The sequence below is a fragment of the Branchiostoma lanceolatum genome, chromosome 4 (genome assembly GCF_035083965.1).
Source record: "Branchiostoma lanceolatum isolate klBraLanc5 chromosome 4, klBraLanc5.hap2, whole genome shotgun sequence".
In the NCBI taxonomy this organism is placed as follows: domain Eukaryota; kingdom Metazoa; phylum Chordata; class Leptocardii; order Amphioxiformes; family Branchiostomatidae; genus Branchiostoma; species Branchiostoma lanceolatum.
This window is the reverse complement of record NC_089725.1, coordinates 7,603,078-7,626,284: the sequence shown is the minus strand read 5'-3', so window position 1 is coordinate 7,626,284 and position 23,207 is coordinate 7,603,078. Positions and strand designations below refer to the sequence as shown.

The following is a 23,207-nucleotide window of genomic DNA, read 5'->3' as shown; positions in this document are numbered from 1 at the left end:
ATTTTATGACTGATGACAGTGAATTTGTAATTCCACAGTAAATACAGAAAAGTGTACATGTTGCGGATATAAGAATTTTATTCAAAACACACTTAGCTAATTTATCAAAATTACACTTTTGAGCCCTTGGGTCCAATTGTACCACATGATAATATATCAAAAACATCTTTAATGGTCAAATAGAAACTCTATACCCCAATAGTGTCTGTGAATGTAGTGAGAAGTGACAACTTTGTGGGTGAGAACTATATCTAGAATGGCAGACAAAAAGTCATTGTGCTGGTGTCTCCTCTGATATCTGAGCACCAACATGTTATATTATGTCTTTTTTTCCAGACATAGACGAGTGTGCAGTGACTGCCGAGATCTGCCAGGGGGCGTGTGTGAACACCATAGGGTCCTACCAGTGTGCCTGTCCTCAAGGCTATAACATGGAAGGAGGAAGATGTGTTGGTGAGGTCCACTGGTTGTTGTAGCTTAGAGAGAATTAGTCTTTATAAAAGCAAGACAAAATCTGTTGAAACAATGTAACAAAGGCCAGTAAGAGAGGAAAAATAATTAGGGAATTCAATAGCACCACTCCTTCACTCTGCCTATGAAAACTGGAGGTATAGTTTTTGGTCTGTTTGTCTGTGTGCATATGTGCGTGTGTGTGTGTGTGTGTGTGTGTGTGTGTGTGTGTGTGTGTGTGTGCATGCATGTGTGCATATTTGGTGCAATATCTTAATAACCCCTGGATGGATTGCAATGATATTTGGTATGTGGGTAGGTATTGTGAAGCCATTGGTCAAGGTCGATTTTGGGCCTCCTAATCGCCAACCATGGTACTTCTGCAGAATGTTGGTTTCTGTATCTTTGGTCTAGGACATGCTGAGTGTGGTCTTGTTTATGATTGGTTTCTAGTCTGTGTTCCTTTTCCCATGCTGTAGATGTGGACGAGTGTCGGTTGCCGGACAGGGGGCGGTGTGAGCAGATGTGCATCAACAACGTGGGCAGCTACTTCTGCTCCTGTAACCGGGGCTTTGCCCTGACGTCTGATGGCCGGGGGTGTGGAGGTAGGTACAAAACACATGTTGGACTAGGACCACCTTCCTCTAGCAGGCTCGAATCACTTGGCAACAAAGCCTCCAGCATCGACCCTGCTCTTCTGCCCCAAGGTTTAAGGTATTGGTGATGTCACCACCAACAGCTTTCAGCCTATCAGAGGATTGCCACAAGCTAGTCTTGTGGAAATCTACAAAGGTCGCTGGGAAGCTATCAGCCAATCAGGATATGTCTTGCATTGCTACTTTGGGGTCAGAACAAAATAACGGCTGTTTGTGCCAAATAAGGCTAGCTCATTAATTTTTTATGAGCAACTGTCAGTAACATCACCAATACCTAAAAGCTTGGGTCAGAAGAACAGGGTCGATGCTGGAGGCTTTGTTGCTGAGCAATTCAACCCCTTCTAGAGGAGGGTGACCAGGACAGGCTTCAACAGACAGACCAGGGATGGAGTTTTGTACATGTCCATGTATAAGATTTGTATAAAGTTCTGGTGTAACCTGTGTTTGGGTTGTATTGTATGGACTGCGGGAAGAGATTTTCTTATAAAAAACGGAGTTGAAATTGTATCGTCATCTTGTGGAGTCTTGCCATCTCCATCCTTCCCAGTCCTCCATAGCTCTAGGTAGCACTATGACATAATAATAATCATGACCGAAAAAGCTTTTCACTGTTTTTTATAACAATGGTTAGGCCTGATTTGACTGTACATTATCGGTGCATGTATAGTACTTACATGTACCCATCACTAAGAGCAGATAGCAGGAACATCCACTGGGTAACACAATCTAGCTTAAAATGAGAATTAGCCTTAAGTTTATAGTTGGCTGTAACCTTCTCCCTGCTACCTAACTCAGGTATTTCTAGCCATGTTAATGATGAAAGCTGAACCTTACTTACAGATATTGATGAGTGCGAACTTTACGGGACCAGAGTCTGCCAGCAGGGCTGCAGAAACACCTACGGCAGCTACACATGTAACTGTCCTGACGGGTACAAGCTGCATGAAAATGGACAGAACTGCGTGGGTGAGTCAACTGTGTTGTAAATATGAGCCTCTTCATGCTTCCAACTGCATATTCACAGGAATGTGTATTTTTGGTAATATATGGAAGGTGACATAAAGAAAGCATGTCTGGACATCTATTAAACATGGTACTTTGTAGTCCCTAGAAAGGCCATAGAGAAGGTAAAGGTTTTGTTTTTAATAGATCACACAATATGTAACGTTATAGTACTTCAGTCCACATTACTGAAATTGAAAAGGACCAAAGTGGCAATGATGATGAGTAAGGGAAACCAGTAACTTAACATACTATTAGATTTCTTGCATATGTTTGGATAGAATTCATGAAATCTATCACTTGACTAAAACAGACATATTAGTGCCCAAAACGAAGTCTGACTGAAATACTGTAAATACAGAAATTTTTGCGGTGGTTTTATGTTCATGTTTTTTTGCGGCGACCGTTTCACTGCGAACTTAAAACCACTGCAAACATTTTTGTCCAATACTGTAGTAGTATGTAGTATAACGCTGCCGCAAACTTAAAACCACACAAAACCACACATATTTAAATGCATTTACAGTACTGGTACTACTGAAAAATGGCCATGACTTGAGGAAGAAACATTGCAAGAATAAGATTTCTTTTCACAAGGAAAGGTATTTTAGTAACTGTTGGTTTCCCTGGAAGACACGTAAGAAGTGCAACATTCAGTCAACAGAGTTGTTTGTTGTGTTGCAGATGTGGATGAATGCCAGGTGCACACTAGGATGTGCCACTACGAATGTCAGAACACTATGGGGTCCTTCTCCTGCTCCTGCCCACCAGGGTATACACTAGGGAGTGACGGCAGGACATGTAACGGCAAGTCCTGATATTTACCTTCGCCAAGAATGTTATATTTTACCGAGCGTGTTTCTGTGTGTCTGTTAGTGAACATGATCATTCGAGAATGAATGCCTCAATGGATTGTGTTCATATTTGGTATGTCAGTAGGTATGAATAAAACCTCAAGATGATGGGCCAACTACTTTGCATAATAAATGAGGAAAGTTTAATTAGTTTTCTTATTGTTTGTTTTGCACAACCAACCTTTAAAATGTAACACACTAGTTTGGTCCTGTAGGTACAAGCTGCATAAGGCCGGACTATAAGGTTTGATGCACTCACACCGAGACGGATCCCTACTCTTATTGATATGTGTAATCTTTAATGTCCTTTAAGTGTAGCTTTCCTCAAACACAGAATGTCTGGCTTTATGTCCCATCCAAGAGGATATCCCTAACCAAAGCTAGGTGCTCATTTTAACTTGAGTCAAGGGAGGAAATATGTGTAAAGAGCCTTTCCCAAGGGCTCAACATCGGGGCTTGGATTTGAACCCAGAACCTTTAGATTCTGAGTCAACAACCCCAACCACAAGACTACCTTGCCACCTACATTCTATAGACAGGAACTGAATAGCTTGAGACTTTGCATTGACTGTTACATGTATGATCATTAGTTGAATAAGTTAGTTATGGATGGCACATTCAGCACCAAGGACTTACTACATCATGTGCAGTATGCTGCTATCTTAGATTTGAATGTTATCATATTTATAACTTGCTAGTGTTTTCATATATCAATAGATTGATCTCTTTGAGCTCATGTTGATGTTGTTGATGTCGTGAGTTTTACCCTTTACAATTTCTGTACAATAAAGTTTGTATACCATGTATTTCCATCCCCCTTGAGTCAAAAGGAATGTATTGTCTGATTTTTACTGGACAGGTGTTTTCTGTCTTCTGGACAAATCAATTCCCCAAAGGGCATTGCACCTTTCTCATAAGTTCCAATTGACATCAAATATGATTAAAAGTGTTTTACAAAGATACCGCTTTAGGGTGTGTTAACAATATTATAATTGTATTTTTACAGATATCAATGAGTGTGAACTTGGTGGGAATGGCTGTCAACACAGCTGCCAGAACACCATCGGCAGCTACAAGTGTGTGTGCAGGGACGGGTACATGACCATAGACCCCAACGGACAGTGTGTCGGTAAAGGATGCTTATATCAGATACATGTAGCTCGATTTAGTACAATTTCTAATTTAAAAGCAGGGAAACAAGGCACAGTTGGACCTGAATTTCCGACACAAAATTTGGTCCAGATTTTTCACTGAGAGTCCAACTCCAGTCTTTGTCAAGGAATGAGCAATCCACCACTTTTGTGACGTCACATTATGTAACGTAGATGGAACACATGGCTTGGTATTTTTTTGTTGGAAATTACTTGAGTGAACTTTGCTTAATTTGTAGAATTGTTGAACTGTCTACAAGACTACATACTACTGTAAGTTAAGGGTAGGTGAAGAGATTTGTTGTCGTGTGACTACAGTTTAGGGTAGGTGAGTCTACATTACTGTGTTATTGACTGTGTTCCAGATGAGAATGAGTGTGGAGCAGACAACCCCTGCTCCCACCAGTGTGTGAACACAGAAGGGGGGTTCCAGTGCCTGTGTCCCCGAGGACTCAGTCTGCTGCCCGACGGCCAGAGATGTGAAGGTCAGACTCTTTTCTGTGCAGACATAATTTATGTCACTGATGGTTTACTTTACCCTATTCCTGTATCGCATATGCGTAATAGATTGCTGTAATCTTCACGGTAGCAAAATTTAAGGTAAGGAAAATGGACATTTTTGCTGAACTTTAAATTCACAGTGGTAGCAAGTGAAGGAATCATATCAAATAATTACAACAGGTTTTTCACGGTGATGTTAAGTTCACGGTACAGAGGTGACCGTGAAAACAGTGAACATAAAGTAACAGTGAAAGAAGCAAGAATTACAGTATCCTTTACCTTGTATGATTAATATGGTCATTACCGTACCAATTTCCTAGCAGGTTATCTTTTTGATATCTTGAGCTGAAACACCACCCATGTTAATTCATACCTGTCTATTGCTTATAATTCAAATTAGGGCTTTGAAAACTTCTTTCTTTAATGTTGCCTATTCTCCTTTTTTTTCATTTTCAGTGACTAAAATGTTTGATAGCTGGTGCAAATGCTTTAGAAATGCTACACGTCATGCATCTTGTTCTTCTTTCTGTTGTTGGCTTATGTCGCAATTTTCTTTGTTGTTGTGTCAGATCGTGATGAATGTGCCCAGCCCAGCAGAGGAGGCTGTCATCACAGCTGCGTCAACACTCACGGCAGCTACTACTGCGCCTGCAACCCTGGATACAGGCTCATGGCCGACAGGAGGAGGTGTCAGGGTGAGTGAGGATAACACAAACCTGACGTTCTAGCAAATTTCACACCAACCTGGTACTAATGATGGCCTATAGTAATGAAAACAAAATGAGCCACGTGACACTGATAGGCGTGCACTAAAGTTGCATAGAAAGGGTATAAAAAGAGAGGGAATCCGACTCTCTGTCATTCTTGAAAAAGACAAAGTGGAAACAGGCTGTATATTCAGTCTCAGCGCTGTCATTTTCCCAATGCCATAAAAATGATGGCCTAGTATAGTTTTCTGATATTCAGAATACAGAAAGTGTCAACGTAAAAACTTACTCCGACCAATCAACCTCTTTGAAACTCAAATTCGAATCAGCCATTACCCGACAGATGGCTCCCTAGTTTGCCGTGACGACAAAATCTGGCAAAACAAACTCACATGTTCGGTGTGGGAACGTGTCAGCTTTTAAATTACATTTTCAGATTGACAATTATGGCAGTTTGGAAACGATACAAGCCAACTGCCGTTAAACATTTGAACAAAAGTAGTAGGAACTATTTTTGTTCAGAGGTTTAATGGCGGTCGGCCGGGGGAAACTGTACAACGAACTCCGTGAATAGTTTCATCAGGTTGGTAAGTCACTGAATAAAAAAGACTATTACACAACCAAGAAATTTATTCCACCGACGTTTTGGTGACCATCTGTCACCTTCTTCAAGGCAATTCTGACTGGTTCACATAGCAATGCAGCACAGGTGTTGCTGCTTATACATATTAATGAGATGCAATCCCAAACGCAAAGTATTTACATATTATGTACAATCACAGGGGATGTACAATGAACTGTTCTTCTCCCTCCCCCAGCCACAGACAGTGGTACCGGCTGCCCTGAAGTCTCCGTCCCCTGTCCCATGCAATGTCCTCAGGGTTTCAGGCCAGACTCCACCGGAGTCAACTGTGTAGGTGAGGCGGCTCAAACTCTTCATTATTTAAGCAAACATCAGCTGCTGCTCTATTCAAAAGTGTTGCAGAGAATGGCAAGAAATGACTTGTATGACAAATGATGATCTGTAATTTATCGTAGTAAATGTTAAATTGTAGGTACAGGAGTTTGTAACATCACATTGTACATGCAAAGAAAGACTTATCTGTTTTTGTAAATTGAATTCGGGTTATGTTTGAATTAAAAATGGTGCAGTAAGTAGTACTTATTGTATAATCATCATCATCGTAATAACATATCTGTAATTACTGCTTACTCACAAAGTGCTCTGTCTATCTTTATGTATAGTTAAAGGGGAGATTTTTAGAAGAGGCCTAGAAAATTAAAGACATATTAAGCCCTGTAGTCTTATTTTACATTCTGTCTGTAAATGCTCAGACTGTCCTTATAAGTTATATTGTTTTATTTTCCTTATGTGAAGTGTCATTCTGCTAGTAAGATGACAAGAATGTAACAGTTGTTGCAGTTCTTCTGGAGTCATCTAGTCTGCACTGTTTGACTCAATTTACACTGGGAAAATTTCTGGATGTGTGACAACGGCATATCACGAAGTCGCACATCTTCGGCGTACAATGCCTTTTTTTCCTGTGTATAAATCGGCCCGGGTGTCTTAGGACAGACATTTTTATGGCCCGTACATCTCAGGCGTACAATGCTTTTTTTCCTGGGTGTAAATTGGCTCCGGGTGTCTTAGGACAGACATTTTCATGGCCTGTACATCTTCAGTGTACAATGCCTTTGTTCCTGGGTGTAAATTGGTCCCGGGTGTCTTCGAACAGACATTCTTATGGCCTAGAAACCACCTCCAAAGTGAAGGTACAACCGCCCGTCTGAGACGCTCCCAGCCTAATGTAAATCCAACCTTTGTCCCCTCCTGACAGACATCGATGAGTGCCAGGTGCTCCAGACGTGTGGGTACTGCAGCGGCTACAGGAAGTGCAGCCACACCTGCGTGAACACCGCCGGAAGCTTCTACTGCACCTGTCCGCCCAGCCTCACCCTCCATCCTGATGGACGCACCTGTGTGCCAGGTTGAAAAAGTACTACCCACTTGTACAAGTGGCACTAGCTGTGTGGGGAAAATGTGTCATGAAAGGCTCGCGAAAGCTATTTTTATGCACAAAGTCATGTACTTTTGGATCAGCTTGAAAAAGTACTACTGTAACAGTAACTGTAACATATAATACGTGGCACTAGCTGGGAACACTAAGGCTGCTTTCATAGAAACTTTAAGATCAGTCAGGTCAAAAAAGTACAGCCCACTTGTACAAGTGGCACTAGCTGTCTGCGAACGATTTGGTGCAATGGCTCTTTTTATGTACTTTTAGATCAGTTAGGTTGAAAAAGTACAGCCCACTTGTACAAGTGGCACTAGCTTTGTGGAACAATGTGTCCAAAGGCTGCTTTCAAATATGCTTTTAGACCAGTGGTACCACATTGTGCTATCAAGTTATTACAGACTGACTACTGTGTGTTCATTGGCCATTCCACTGGGTGGAAAGAGATATGTTGTATGCAAGAGGGAGCTCAAGGAGGAGTTATTAAGTTGTACAGTTTGTCACAAAAGTGCTAGAAAGGAGCCATCATGACCTGCAAACAAAAGAAGCAAACATTTCCTTTTGCAAGGTGTGTTGCAAAACCATAAAAGAACACATGATGTAGTATTAAAATAAGGGGTTTTATGAAAAGTCTAAACTTTATATAACCAGCACTGATATAGTTGGGACTTACCCAGAGCTGCTCATAAGAGGTGGTTATGAGTTGTGACTTATTTTCCCCTCCAGTGTCGCCCCAGCCCACCTGTGACCGGACGTGTCTGAACGGCGGAACCTGTCGCGTGTCGGGCGGCTGCTACACCAGCTGTGTCATCTCCTACTGTGAATGTCTCGATGGGTTCACTGGGCTGAACTGTGAGATAGGTACACATACACGGCCACTCTGGCAAAGTCCGTGCTGCACGAATCTCATTTTTTTTGCTCGGAATATGTTCAGGTTGTGCTCCCATGAATTGATCCTGAGTTTCAAGTCAATCCAAAGTTAAAGAAAGCGAACTTGACAATTCTTACCTGGCTTTTTAGTGAATTTCAATGTCCAGCAAAAATGGCTATTTAGCGAATGCCCAATATATCAGCCAAAATATCGTCCATCGTGACACGGGCGCTAAATCTACCATGATGACCTTAGGCATGTTCAACATGTTGTCCAACGGCCGCTCCAAGGTTCAAGGTTATAGCATGAGTAGGACTAAGACAGCGGAACAAGTTTGACTCACTGAGAGTGAGGACTATTAAAGGCCCAATAGGTGAATCAGGGGTTACAAGAGCTGCTCAGGAAAATCCCCTGCCTCATTTAGACTGGAGTAGAATTGACCCTACTCTTTTAGATAAGTGTCGTGGGTTCTTTAAAACAATTTTTTTCTATATCTCCTGTTCTAGGGTCTGGTGGGTGCAGCCCACCTTGTGCTAATGGTGGCAGCTGTGTGGAGAAGGAGTGTGTGTGTCCACCTGGGCTCACGGGCAAAACATGTGCTATAGGTGAGTGTGTATTTGTCCAAATGGGCTCACTGGCAAAACATGTGCTATAGATGAGTGTGTCTGTGTCCACTAGGACTCACAGACAAAACAGGTTACAGGGCTACACGTGAGACAGCTAGCACCGGCACCACCGCAAACATTTCTACATTTACAGTATTCATTTGAGATAAAAGGGGAACCTGTGGATGAGGTGTATTTAAGATGAAAGTGGTCTGACTTCCTTTGTGTTGCAGACATAAACGAGTGCCAGACCAATGTGTCTGAATGTGCCCATCGTTGCCAGAACACCTTCGGCAGCTTCCAGTGTCTCTGTCCTCCTGACTCCACTCTCAACGCAGATGGCAAGACATGCAAAGGTAAGGATGCTTCAAGAGAAAATCATGAAGCAAACATTTGTAGTTAAGAGATCTGCACTTAAATGCAAGTCAAATATAGTCGTATAATCAAGTCAATTAATTAGAAAGACAATCATACCGGTACCATATTTTTATAATAACCCTACGTGGAAGGCAAAGCAACACTGCTCATAAAAGGCATCATACACTTTCAATGCAGAAGCATACCAGGAAGTAAACAGGCAGTAACTTTGGCCAAAAATCATACATCACTTTGTAGACGATTTTTAGCCATGTTAGTATTTGATATTATTTCCCAGCAGATAATGAGAAACTTTAAAGTGAGCTCAGACATGGACTCTTGAAACCCTTTCAAAGTTTCAACACTTTTCCCCTGTGTACTACAACGAATTGGTGTATGCACCGTTAAGAGTTGTTGTGACATGACGTAAACTTTTTTCAGAGATCGGGTGCTTCCCTGACTGTATGAGTGGAGGGAGTTGTGTGAACAACAAGTGTGTGTGTCCGACAGGACTGAACGGACCGACCTGTCAGCAAGGTCAGATTTGTCTTCATTTCCTTTCTTTGTCATCCAGTCTCATCTACACTCACTTTCTGGCTATGATTCATTTCAGTAACGCAATAATAGAGTCCATAGTCGCCTACGGTCTGTCACACAAATCTAATCATTGCACTGAAAAATCCTTTGTAAGACTGAAGTTCTTGATAAGATGCTAGACACATAGAGCAATGTCCTTTCTTTCATTCATAATTCTCCAAAATTACTATTATTCAATTAGGTTCTTAAAATTGAATTCAAAGCCTTCATTTTGCTTTTATGGCTTGTTCGGCTGTGTGGTTGCTTTTTAACAGGGTCGAGTTCATATGGAGGTGGGTCCCAGATAGTCTTTTAAAAGTTGTAAATAATAAACATTTACAATAAACAAATCGTTGTGTGTCCCCAGCCTAAAACGTTAGTTGTTGTCATCCTATGTTGTGTTGTGTTTTTCAGATGTGAATGAGTGCTTGGAAAACAACGGTGGATGTGACGAGATCTGTAGAAACACTTTTGGCAGCTACAACTGTTTCTGTAAACCAGGGACTAACCTCAACCCAGATGGCAAAACCTGCTCAGGTGAAGATACAAAACAGTGTAAACTCACATTTTGGGAGGCTAGAATCCCAGATGCTCTTTGCAATGTTTGTCTTAGGCAGATGGGTAGTACAACAGTTACTGTAAAATTGCAGAAGGATTTTGTATGGTTGGATTTTTATCCAAATCTGCCCAGACCTGAGTTGTTCTAAGAGGGGTTCCCGGAAAAGGTGGGGTGGGATAGTGGGGTGGTCTACCTCAGAATGCTACCCTTTCTGGGCTATGCATGGAGGTTGTACAATGTACATGTACTGTATGCTCATTGCCAACTGTAGCACACATGCACATCACCCCCATCCCCACAGCAATATGATCAGTTGCATTCCCTCCAGCGCACCCACAGATTGACCCATCTTTTCCTCAAGGAAAGTCCATTAGATGCCAAGCCCCCATGAATAGCCTTGGGGCCCAGAAAGGGTAGAATGCTGAAGTAGCCCACTGTTTTCGGGAACCCGTTCTAAGAGATGATTTCCGTACAGCAAACTTGGTTTCGTTGCTTCCCTCTTTCAGACATCTATTTGTATTACTGTTAGCAGGATAATGATACTATACACCAATAGTCCATAAGTGCAATGCTTTGCTTTTGAGCAGATGCCCAATGTTTTTCTTGTGCCTTTGTGTAGATGGCACCTGCCAGCCTGCATGTGAAAATGGCGGCAAGTGTGAGAATGGCATTTGCCTTTGTCAAGAAGGATTCATGGGGCCCTCATGTGCTATTGGTGAGTACATAAGGTAGATGTAGATACTTCTTTTAGTAATAGGAATATAATGAAATCTTTATTGACACGACAAAAGTACAGTTACTTCCGTAAGGTCTTCTACAACTATACATGCAAACAACAAACAATGTATACTCAATGATGCATACATTTGGAAACTTGAGTTTGGGGCATTGTTTGACATAGATGGAGACAAGTTTTCCATATAATGTAAAACACAATCTTTATATTTAAGAAATGCCAATGGAGATACATGTATCATCAATCCTGTACAAGTGACCACCTCTACATAAGGACCACCTGGCCAATATGGCCACGGTCTGGTGGTCCCTTATAATTAGATAATCTTCCAGTTGACACAAGCATTAAGAATGTTCTCTATAGTCAGGGACCAGCAGTCCTGTCCACATACATGTAGACCAGATTTTATCAGTCCTGTGTCTTCTTTATTTTCTTTGACAGACTAAACTCAATTTTGCAAGTTCTGACATGTTACATATTAACCAAGTCATGTCGTGTATTTCTTGATCCTTAACAATTTTTATATTAATTTTGACAGAAGAGAAAGTTACATAATAGAGCTCCTGTGACACTATCCTGTCCATAGTACTGAATACATGGCTGTTGTGGCATTCCACTTTTCCATTGGATGTTTTAGGGTATCTGAATGTAAAGCAATAATGTAATGTAACATTACCCCTTGCCTACATACATGTAGCATCCTTAGGTAAATGCAGAAAATGTTCGCAGTGGTTTTATGTTCACAGTTTCGCGGTGAACTCTTTACTGCAAACTCCGTTCCATTTTGTGACTGTAGCGCTACAATTGTTTCAAACACAAACTCAAAACTGCCATGTACGGTCCATTTTCTCCCGAAATTAAATTCCCTCAAACATTTCTGCATTTACAGTAATATGTATGTCCTGTTTTTCCACAGATATTGATGAGTGTGGACTTCAGATAGAGTCCTATCGAACATGTGACCAGGATTGTGTCAACACTGTGGGCAGCTACTACTGCACCTGTTCCTTCGGATACGAGCTCCAGGAAGATGGGAGGTCCTGCAAAGGCAAGTTCTTTCAATCCCAGTGCAATGCACAGTGTGTGCCAGCCTTTGTAGCATAACTCTTTATTCTTTATAGCTTAACCCCGCTCTTTCGGTCACATTGGCTACAAAAGCGACCAAGAGAGTGGAGTAAAGCTGCGTTTGTAAAAAGGGTGGCACCTACTAGTCTAATGCAGACTACTATAAATTTTTGGGTGTTTGCAGTCACTGTGGTTTTATTTGCCTAACCCTAACTGCAAAATCACAGCACCGCAAATATGCGTTTTGCAATTCTACTGTAATGCAGAATGGCTTCTGCTGCAAATTTCAAGCAATGGTAAAACTTATTTTTCCCCCGACCTAAAAATAAAACCACTGCAAAGGTAAATGCATTTACAGTATAAATAATGGTTTGGATCTGTTCAAAATTTGTTGTTGTCTAAAACATTTGAACTGCTGTGATTTACTTTATTTATTCATTCATTTATGAATCTTTAGGGTGGTCTCTTCACTTAGCTAAGTAACTTTAGAGGGAAAGTGTATAAGTCATGTGATTTCATTTGTTTGGCCTTTCAAACTTCATTGTCACTGTGGTTATGTTTCTTACTAGTGAGAGGCTGTGAGCCTGCCTGTGAGAATGGAGGCACCTGTGAGCTTGGGCAGTGTATCTGTCCACCTGGCTACTCTGGACCCACCTGTAGTTCTGGTATGTACTACTAATTACTGTTGTATCGAAAGACAGTACTCCATGATAATACCAAAATTAACAAGGTACTAGTAAATTAATTATCAGATAAGTTTTCCAGCGACATAACAAATTTGCTAAATGAAATCTTTAACCTTCTCCCTGCTGCGTAGCTCTGTAACTAATAGGGAAGTTGGTGCCAAACAGCTACTTTAGAGTGCTAAGTTAAAAAGTAGTGGACACATAATCAAATTGAAGTTTTAAAACTTTTTGTGTTGAGTGTGGATACAGCAAAGTGTATCAGGTTTGCAAGTAATTTTCACACAATTATGTACATACCAAATTTAGAACTGATTGAAAGATCCTTCATTCTTAACATTACTGAGCTACTTTGAACATTATGTTCTTTAATTTTTAGACATTGTGATGTTTGCGCTAACAAGTAATTGGATTGTATGTATCTGAACTTCAGAGGCGCCCTGTGAACCTACCTGTGAGAATGGAGGCACCTGTAAGGCTGGACAGTGTGTCTGTCCACCAGGCTACCTGGGCCCCAGCTGTGCTACCGGTACTGGATTGTTTTCTTTCCTTGTGGTTGTGTGATTGTTGAGAAAACGTTAAGTCAGGAATGCTGTGCCTATCATGTTTTTTCAGTGCAAGTTTGTACAAGTGCAAGTAGATTGTGTAAACAGAGGTGCTCGTGATGATGAATAGATGTGAAAAGCTAGTTTTAGTTGCCAAAGGAGATGGGTTTTATCCCACATTGAAATAAGCTTACCACAGGAAAATGAATTTTTCTGATTACTTAATATTGAAAAATTGAGAAAGCTTTGTTCTTCTTATAACTGGGACCTGAAATTTGCGTGTTACACCTTAATGGCAAACAATAGAAAGACAGCACAAGAATAACTCTCATAATAATGGTTGCAATTTTTGTTTTCAGAGGCACCCTGTGAGCCTACCTGTCAGAATGGAGGCACCTGTAAGGCTGGACAGTGTGTCTGTCCACCAGGCTACCTGGGGCCCAGCTGTGCTATAGGTGTGTGGTTCAGACATATCACTGATCTCTAGCTAAAAACTGGCAATCCTTGCTTACAGTATGAACTCCATTGCCACTTCATCAAGCCTAAACACACCAGCTACACAGTAATACTATCAGAAATTACAAGAGCCTGATACAGTAGTAGTAGTAGTACGTGCACAGGCCTGAAATCTGATACAATTTGATGAAAATCATGTTGCAAGCTCTAAGTAAGTGGGTACGTATACCCCTAACGACCTGACATAACCGAGTCATGCCCACCGCAACAACATTGGACCTTGGCCAAACCAGACTTCCAATTCTGCAAGTAACCTATTACACCATTCCGCATTACATCCTGTCGCTCGGACAGCGGACTAACACCAAGATAGAACAAACAAAAAAACACAAAATAAAGAAACACACAGACTGAAAACAATACCTGCATTTTTAATTTTGAGGGAATATTAAGAGCAGCATTATTTAAATTTATTGATTTGATGGTGACAATACAAGGCTAAGTTAAACCTTTCAATATTGTAGAGTCAGCCTGTGAGCCACCCTGTGAGAATGGTGCTCTGTGCCAGGCAGGCCAGTGCCTCTGTCCACCAGGGTACCTGGGAGAGACCTGTGCCATTGGTGAGGTCATTATTAGAGAAATGTCTAATCATCAGCTGTATTAAGACATATTGCTCCTGGATCCATGCGTTTCATTGTCTTATAAAAGAATATTGAAGTTATTACTTTAAAACCTTGGCATAGATGGAATATGAAACTGTTGCAGGTCAATTAAACACAGATTGATACATTTGGTACATGTGAAGACGTGTAGCATTTAAAATTTCTAGAATCTTATAGATAATTTTGTTATTTTATCACAGTATTACCCCGTACACAAAATATGCATCATTTGAATTTTGTGCAGGGCTTTTTTTTGCTTCATACATGTAGTATATGCTCCACAGAACAAAACTTTAGGATATTTGGTATGTTGGTAGGTGTTGGAACAATGAAACAATTAGATAATCGGCCTTCTAGCCGCTTTCTGTGGTACTGCTTTTAAACTTCCGGTTTTGATATCTTCTGTTATGGACATACCACACTCATAATTTTGACTTTGAGTGATGAATAACTCTTAGGGTAGAGAGTAAGTTTAGACCACCTAGCGGCTTTCATTGGAACTGCAGTTGGTCTTTTTGTTTGTTTATTTTGAAGAGGATAAATCAAGCAGGGATCGATGGAGCAGCATTATTGTTTTTGGCATGTAGGTACCTTAGGTTATCATTAACATAATGCATATTATGCAAATAAGATGGCAACTGTTGGACAGCAGGGGGCCCAGAACAGTTTTGAAAAGATATCCTGATCATACAAAATAAAAACATCCATATCCAATTGCTTGAACTGTACGGAAATAATGCCCCTTGTACTTGACATAGCATTACTGAATTTTGTTCATATGCAATTTTCCAGAGGCACCCTGTGTGCCTACCTGTGAGAATGGTGCCACCTGTAAGGCCGGGGAATGCCTGTGTCCACCAGGCTACCTGGGGCCTAGCTGTGCTATTGGTTGGTTAACTTCAGGTTTTAAACACTAAGTATTTCCTGATGTTTCATTTCTTTATCCAAGGTGTTAAAAGTGTTTCTTGATGTTTCTTTTCTTAGTCAGTGTTGCTGAAAGTGTTTCCAGATGGTTAATTTCTTTGTCCTTGGTGCTGAAAGTGTTTCCTGATGTTTCTTTTCTTAGTCCTTGGTGCTGAAAGTGTTTCTTGATGTTTCCTTTCTTAGTCCTTGGTGCTAAAAGTGTTTCCTGATGTTTTGTTCTTTGTCCTTGGTGCTGAAAGTGTTTCCTGATGTTTCTTTTCTTAGTCCTTGGTGCTGAAAGTGTTTCCTGATGTTTCTTTTCTTAGTCCTTGGTGCTAAAAGTGTTTCCTGGTGTTTTGTTCTTTGTCCTTGGTGCTGAAAGTGTTTCTTGATGTTTCTTTTCTTTGTCCTTGGTGCTGAAAGTGTTTCTTGATTCTTTTCTTTGTCCTTGGTGCTGAAAGTGTTTCCTGATGTTTCTTTTCTTAGTCCTTGGTGCTGGAAGTGTTTCCCGATGTTTCTTTTCTTAGTCCTTGGGGCTAAAATGTTTCTTGATGTTTCTTTTCTTTGTCCTTGGTGCTTGAAGTGTTTCTTGATGTTTCTTTTCTTTGTCCTTGGTGCTCAAAGTGTTTCCCATTGTTTCTTTTCTTTGTCCTTGGTGCTGAAAGTGTTTCCTGATGTTTAATTTCGTAGTCCTTGGTGCTGATATTTCATCACGTTTCATGGTGTCCTATTGTTTGATTTCTTAGTCCTTGGTGCTGAAAGTGTTTCCTGATGTTTCTTTTCTTTGTCCTTGGTGCTAAAAGTGTTTCTTGATGTTTCTTTTCTTTGTCCATGGTGCTAAAAGTGTCTCCCAATGTTTCTTTTCATTTTCTTGGTGCCGGAAGTGTTTCCCAATGTTTCTTTTCTTAGTCCTTGGTGCTTAAAGTGTTTCCCAATGTTTCTTTTCTTAGTCCTTGGTGCTAAAAGTGTTTCCCAATGTTTCTTTTCTTATTCCTTGGTGCTGAAAGTGTTTCTTGATGTTTCTTTTCTTAGTCCGTGGTGCTTAAAGTGTTTCCTGATGTTTCTTTTCTTTGTCCATGGTTCTGAATGTGTTTCTTGATGTTTCTTTTCTTCTTCCTTGGTGCGGAAAGTGTTTCCCAATGTTTCTTTTCTTAGTCCTTGGTGCTAAAAGTGTTTCTTGATGTTTCTTTTCTTAGTCCTTGGTGCTAAAAGTGTTTCCCAATGTTTCTTTTCTTATTCCTTGGTGCTGAAAGTGTTTCTTGATGTTTCTTTTCTTAGTCTGTGGTGCTTAAAGTGTTTCCTGATGTTTCTTTTCTTTAATTTGTAAAATTGCATGTAATCAGCTTCACTTGTCTTTAATGCTGGTAAATTAGTAACTGAAGGACAATGTAGTAAGATGAGTATGTGTTGTGTAGTATAGACAATAACATGTCAATAAAGTATGCAGAAACATATTCACTTTCAATTATTGAACAAAAATCATGCCATAATCAGACATCCTAACATATCTCTAACATGTTCCCTCAGAGGCGCCCTGTGAGCCTACCTGTGAGAATGGAGGCACCTGTAAGGCTGGACAGTGTATCTGTCCACCAGGCTACCTGGGGCTTAATTGTGCTATAGGTGAGAAAAACTACATGTCTTTTTCTTACTTTTAATCCACAACGCTTTCTTGCTGAAATCAAAATGTGAAGAACATCATTGGGGGTTACAGTCCTTTGGAGGGATGTTAAGATGGTTAATTGACGAGCTAGAGCCACACCATGAGAATGTTAAAGAACCACAACAGTCAGTACATCCTTGTATAAAATAAGGGTGAAGGTACATATCATGCCTCTGTTATGTACAAAACTGAATTTTCATGCTGGGATGTTGTTGGCAGGTTATGCGATGCAATCACAGACTGAGACATTATAAACACGTTTGCCTTCATTTTGCTTCTATGAAATAAAGGTTCATTTTGCTTTTTATTTCTTGAATGTCACAGCACAACATAACACAAGACAAAATGTTTCCCTAGTGTCATGTGTTTGGTACATCCACGTTGTTTATTCTTGCTTCACAGAGATGGCCTGTGAGCCTACCTGTGAGAATGAAGGTACCTGTAAGGCTGGACAGTGTGTCTGTCCACCAGGCTACCTGGGGCCCAGCTGTGCTATAGGTGTGTGGTTCAAACATATCACTGATGTACAGCTTCTGTGATTGTTATCGATGGTTGAAGATAGGAGTTATTAAGCCCATCTCGATATAAATAAAGTGCAACTAAAGGATGCCCTGGTCCTTTAAGTTCACTTTCCTTATAGCTTAAATTCTAACTCTCCATCTTCCTTCAGAGGCGCCCTGTGAGCCTACCTGTGAGAATGGAGGTACCTGTGTGGCTGGACAGTGCCTGTGTCCACTGGGGTACCTGGGGCCCAGCTGTGCTGTTGGTAGGTCATGTCATGACCTTGTCACAGATTACTCGGCAGGCAATTTTGAGAATTTGTGTGAACATGTTTTCCCCACTTTTGACTTTACTGCTATTCATTCTGTACATTTGCAGAGGCGCCCTGTGAGCCTACCTGTGAGAATGGAGGCACCTGTAAGGCTGGACAGTGTGTCTGTCCACCAGGCTACTTGGGGCGTAGTTGTGCCAATGGTTGGCAAAAGTTTCTCTCTTTACTTGCTTTCATTTCACGATGCTTTCTGGCTTCTAATGTTGAAATGTGCATTGTAGTACCTTAGTAGCAAGAAAAGTTACAGACCATGCATTGATCAATGTTGAAGAGCTGATATTTCCTCCCATGTGTTACACATTTGGCTCTCTCCAATCGTTTTTAAGATAACTGACATTTTTGATAATCCAGACGATAGTGGGTACCGCTGCATTAGGGGTTAGAGTCATTTAAAGGGCATGTTAAATATATTCAAGGGCGATTGTTCTTTCTAGTCTTTCAATCCATAATGCTTTCTTGCTTCTAATGCTTAAGTCAAAAGGTAATGCTTGGTTTCCCCTGGCTTGCTTGCTACTGGTATTGGGTTTCTGTCTATAATTATTCTGATCTTCAGAGGCGCCCTGTGAGCCTTCTTGTGAGAATGGAGGCACCTGTAAGGCTGGACAGTGTGTCTGTCCACCAGGCTACCGGGGGCCCAGCTGTGCTATTGGTTGGCAAAACTTCTTCTCTTTTTCTTACTATAACTTTACGAATACTTTCTTGCTGTAATGAACATGTGGAGTCACTGTCACAGTGATAAATTCATTTTGCATGTGTTCAGTAAAATATCATGCATGGTTCCTTCTTGATTGCTTGCTACTGTAAAGGGTTACAGTCCTTTGGAGAGATGTTGAGTTGACTATTTGACAAGCTAGCGCCATACCATGAGTATAACTTAGAAAACCACCACTGTTAGTTATAGATAAGAGTAAAGGTGTGTCTCATGCTAGTGTCATGTACAAAACTGAATGGTGATGCTGGGATGTGGTTGACATTAAGTTATTTGATTCAAAGACATTATATTTTGTATACATTTTCATCAAATCAAATACTTTTCATTTCTTCAATGTCACAGCACGACACAAGACAAAATGTTTTACTTAAAGTCATGTGTTTGGTACATGTATGACATTCATCGTTGCTTCACAGAGGCACCCTGTGAGCCTTCCTGTGAGAATGGAGGCACCTGTAAGGCTGGACAGTGTGTCTGTCCACCAGGGTACCTGGGGCCCAGCTGTGCTATAGGTGTGTGGTTCAGACATATCACTGATATACAGCTTATATATCACTAACAGTCGTGGTTGTTCATGATGGTTAAAGAAAGTTATTCAGCCTATAACTAACTTGCAGTTGAAGGAGGATGCCCTGGTCCTAAATTTCAGTTTCCCTATAGCTTATATATTAACTCCCCATCTTCCTTCAGAGGTGCCCTGTGAGCCTACCTGTGAGAATGGAGGCACCTGTGTGGCTGGACAGTGCCTGTGTCCACTAGGGTACCTGGGGCCCAGCTGTGCTGTTGGTAGGTCATGTCATGACCTTGTCACAGATTACTAGACAGGCAACTCTGTAAACTCTGTTGTGTGCGAGGGTTTTGTCCAATTTTGACTGGACTGCTTTTTATTTTTTTTACATTTCCAGAGGCGCCCTGTGAGCCTACCTGTGAGAATGGAGGCACCTGTAAGGCTGGACAGTGTGTCTGTCCACCAGGCTACTTGGGGCGTAGTTGTGCCATTGGTGGGCAAAAGTTCTTCTCTTCTGCTTGCTTTCAATCCACAATGCTTTTACGCTTCTAATGCTGAAATGACATGTGCAGTAATAAGTTCATTTGCATGTGTTCAGCAAAAAAACAGGCTTGGTTCTCCCTGGTTTAGTTGCATTGTGATGTGTGGAAATGATTCATTCTTGCTTCACAGAGATGGCCTGTGAGCCTACCTGTGAAAATGGAGGCAAATGTAAGGCTGGGGAATGCCTGTGTCCACCAGGCTACCTGGGCCCCAGCTGTGCTATAGGTGTGTGGTTCAGACATATCACTTACAATTCTTGTTTATGATAAGGTTGAAGAAAGGACTAATTCAGCCCATAATAGTTACTGATAGACCTGTCAGTGAGTAACTTACAGCTGAAGAAGGATACCCTGGTCTTTTACGTGTACTATAGCATGTACACTAACTCCCCATCTTCTTTCAGAGGCGCCCTGTGAGCCTACCTGTGAGAATGGAGGTACCTGTATAGCTGGACAGTGCCTGTGTCCACTGGGGTACCTGGGGCCCAGCTGTGCTGTTGGTAGGTCATGTCATGACCTTGTCACAGACTGTTAGACAGACTCTGTTGTGTGAGAGTTTTTTCTCCAATTTCTACAACTTTTCATTATGATTGCAGAGGCGCCCTGTGAGCCTACCTGTGACAATGGAGGCACCTGTAAGGCTGGACAGTGTGTCTGTCCACCAGGCTACTTGGGGCTTAATTGTGCCACTGGTAGGCAAAAGCTTTTCCTGCTTTCAATCCACAATGCTTTCTTGCTTACAATGCTGAAATCAAACGTGCAATGATAGCTTCATTTGCATTGTATTCAGCAAAACGCCATGCTTGGTTCTTCCTGGTTTGCTTCCTACTGATAAGGGTTACAGTCCTTTGGTGGGGATGTTAATTCCAATGTTTGAATAGCTTATAGCTACACCATGAGCATGTTTAAGACCTCACCAGTTCTTATCAAGAAGAGGAGTGGTACGGCCTGTAAACTTTGATCTTATGCTGCTTCACTGTAGAAAAGTGAATATTGATGCTATGAGTTGGTTTACAGCATGGAGGTTATGCAATACTAATGTACGGGCATACAAACATTTTGCTATCCACTTGCTTGCAAGAAATGAATTTTCTTTTTCATTTTTTGAATGTCACAGTCAACACAGGACAAAATGTTTTCTTAACTCACCGTCATGTCTTTGGTAAATGTACGACATTTATTCTTGCTTCACAGAGATGGCCTGTGAGCCTACCTGTGAGAATGGAGGCACCTGTAAGGCTGGGGAATGCCTGTGTCCACCAGGCTACCTGGGACCCAGCTGCTCTGATGGTGTGTTGATTTCTGTGCTCTTATGCTTACAGTAAAGTCAGGCTTTGCTTGCAATGTTCTAGAAGCTGATAACTAGAAGGTAAATTGTACATTGGTATCATGAGTAAGGTGTTGGAGTAAAAAATCAAAAACTGACCAAAAAGTTCTTAGCACTGGTTATCTTCTGACTTCCTTCAGAGGCGCCCTGTGAGCCTACCTGTGAGAATGGAGGCACCTGTGTGGCTGGACAGTGCCTGTGTCCACTGGGGTACCTGGGGCCCAGCTGTGCTGTTGGTAGGTCATGTCATGACCTTGTCACAGACTGTTAGACTCTGATTGTTGTGTCAGAGGTTTGAGGTTTTTCTAAAAATTTTGAATAGACTGATATTCGTTTTGTACTTTTGCAGAGGCGCCCTGTGAGCCTACCTGTGAGAATGGAGGCACCTGTAAGGCTGGGCAGTGTGTCTGTCCACCAGGCTACCTGGGGCCCAGCTGTGCTGTTGGTGGGGGAGCAGTTCTTTCTGCTTTCAATCCACAACGCTTTCTTGCTTATAATGCTGAAGTGAAATGTCCTGTAATCACTTCATTTGCATGTATTTAATGAAATGTTATGCTCTGTTTGATAATTTTGTGGCAGTTTCCCTCTGGTCTACTACAGTCCTTTAGAGGGAATGTTAGATACACTGATGGGCAAAACTTCTTTCTGCGTTCCATCAATAAGGCTTTCTCGCTTCTAATGCTTTAGTCAAAATGATTTTGCTTGGTTAAAGCCCCCTCAATTGCTCGCTTATGGTAGGGGTTGCAGTCAATATATTATATGTGATCTTCAGAGGTGCCCTGTGAGCCTACCTGTGAAAATGGTGGCACCTGTAAGGCTGGGGAATGCCTGTGTCCACCAGGCTACCTGGGGCCCAGCTGTGCTATAAGTGTGTGGTTCAGACATATCACTGGTCTACAGCTTCTGTGACTAACATTGCTCTGCTTGTATCAGGCCTCTACATATAGCTATCATATTTGCTGATAGGAGCAACTTGACGTTAGAAGTAAATTAAGATTTCATTTTTCTTATCAGGTTACTTTTCTCAGCTGGTACACTAACTCCCCATCTTCCTTCAGAGGCGCCCTGTGAGCCTACCTGTGAGAATGGAGGCACCTGTAAGGCTGGACAGTGTGTCTGTCCAACAGGCTACCTGGGGCCCAGCTGTGCCATCGGTGGGCAAAAGTTCTTGTCTTTCTTCTTTCACTCTACAATGCTTTCTTGCTTCTTATATGTTTAAAATGAAATGTGCAGGGATGCGGGTCAGAGTGTAAAAGTGATATTTGCCAGAGTGTGAAAGAAAAGGTCCTGGAGTCTCTGCTTTAAAGTTATTATGGCTTCATACATGTTTGCGGCTTACTGCTAGGAAAGGATGTAGTTGTGACTGTGTTTCCTGAATGTCTAGAAATCTGCGGCATGTTAAAACACTTTAAGCCTGCGGTTTAATTTTTGATAAGAACCCATCATACTTATAAACAAGAGTACGGCTACAGTTAAGAGTCTGGCGTTACTATGGTCAAGCATGTTTGTTTTCGATACCTAGCGTATAATTATGCTATAACATGAAATAAACTTTGATCATTTTCATTTCTTAAATCATATATACACAAGACAAAATATTTTCCTATCTCTGTTTGGTACATGTATGACATTTATCATTGCTTCACAGAGATGGCCTGTGAGCCCTCCTGTGAGAATGGAGGCACCTGTAAGGCTGGGGAATGCCTGTGTCCACCAGGCTACCTGGGGCCAAGCTGCTCTGATGGTGTGTGGTTCAGATATATCTGATTCACAGCTGATTTAGAGTATCAGTGACTAACAGTGATTGTATATGAAAGAGAAAGGAGATATTTGGCCTATAACTGAATATATAACAGTGAGTGACTTGCAGCACCGAAGAAGGATGGCCATTTAAGTTGATTTTCCTTATGGCTTGTACACTACATGTAACTCCCCATCTTCCTTCAGAGGCACCGTGTGAGCCTACCTGTGAGAATGGAGGTACCTGTGTGGCTGGACAGTGTCTGTGTCCACTGGGGTACCTGGGGCCCAGCTGTGCTGTTGGTAGGTCATGTCATGACCTTGTCACACATTATTAGGCAATTCTAAGAACTCTTGATCTGTGTGAGGTTTTGTCCAGTTTTGACTGGACTACTTTTCACTCTATACATTTGCAGAGGCGCCCTGTGAGCCTACCTGTGACAATGGAGGCACCTGTAAGGCTGGACAGTGTGTCTGTCCACCAGGCTACCTGGGGCCCAGCTGTGCTATTGGTGGGCAAAAGTTCTTC

General features: G+C 41.5%; 3 protein-coding genes and 1 long non-coding RNA gene across 5 annotated transcripts in view; all 4 read left to right on the top strand.

Annotated features, from left to right (window-relative positions):
* The window catches only part of LOC136434145 (fibrillin-1-like), a 53,983-nt gene extending 41,839 nt beyond the window's left edge, over nt 1–12,144 (top strand). Inside the window, exons 12-27 of the mRNA XM_066426912.1 lie at nt 337–453; nt 930–1,055; nt 1,947–2,072; nt 2,793–2,915; nt 3,969–4,091; nt 4,479–4,598; nt 5,184–5,309; nt 6,140–6,238; nt 7,160–7,309; nt 8,063–8,197; nt 8,714–8,812; nt 9,046–9,168; nt 9,611–9,706; nt 10,160–10,282; nt 10,924–11,019; nt 11,957–12,144. Of these exons, the coding sequence (XP_066283009.1) occupies nt 337–453; nt 930–1,055; nt 1,947–2,072; nt 2,793–2,915; nt 3,969–4,091; nt 4,479–4,598; nt 5,184–5,309; nt 6,140–6,238; nt 7,160–7,309; nt 8,063–8,197; nt 8,714–8,812; nt 9,046–9,168; nt 9,611–9,706; nt 10,160–10,282; nt 10,924–11,019; nt 11,957–12,144 (1,970 nt within the window). The remainder of the gene's footprint in view (nt 1–336; nt 454–929; nt 1,056–1,946; nt 2,073–2,792; nt 2,916–3,968; nt 4,092–4,478; nt 4,599–5,183; nt 5,310–6,139; nt 6,239–7,159; nt 7,310–8,062; nt 8,198–8,713; nt 8,813–9,045; nt 9,169–9,610; nt 9,707–10,159; nt 10,283–10,923; nt 11,020–11,956) is intronic.
* A 528-nt stretch (nt 12,145–12,672) lies between these two features.
* LOC136432400 (uncharacterized) lies at nt 12,673–16,977 on the top strand. Of its 2 annotated transcripts, XR_010755522.1 has the most exons (6): nt 12,673–12,770; nt 13,222–13,317; nt 13,693–13,788; nt 14,314–14,409; nt 15,244–15,339; nt 16,882–16,977. It is a non-coding gene; the product is annotated as an uncharacterized lncRNA (long non-coding RNA). The 2 variants fall into 2 exon arrangements; XR_010755523.1 differs by lacking the exon at nt 15,244–15,339 and having other exon boundaries at nt 16,882–16,969.
* A 440-nt stretch (nt 16,978–17,417) lies between these two features.
* Nucleotides 17,418–22,705, top strand: LOC136432399 (tenascin-like). Its single transcript, XM_066423647.1, has 12 exons — nt 17,418–17,515; nt 17,688–17,783; nt 17,897–19,073; nt 19,252–19,347; nt 19,467–19,837; nt 20,016–20,111; nt 20,208–20,303; nt 20,806–20,901; nt 21,079–21,174; nt 21,288–21,383; nt 21,997–22,092; nt 22,587–22,705. The coding sequence occupies exons 5-12, from the start codon at nt 19,720–19,722 to the stop codon at nt 22,703–22,705; spliced, it is 813 nt and encodes a 270-aa protein (XP_066279744.1). The 5' UTR covers nt 17,418–17,515; nt 17,688–17,783; nt 17,897–19,073; nt 19,252–19,347; nt 19,467–19,719.
* On the top strand, nt 17,422–19,382 carry LOC136434144 (wnt inhibitory factor 1-like). The gene is made up of 4 exons (XM_066426910.1): nt 17,422–17,515; nt 17,688–17,783; nt 18,978–19,073; nt 19,252–19,382. The coding sequence occupies exons 1-4, from the start codon at nt 17,422–17,424 to the stop codon at nt 19,380–19,382; spliced, it is 417 nt and encodes a 138-aa protein (XP_066283007.1).
* Nucleotides 22,706–23,207: the final 502 nt, after the last annotated feature.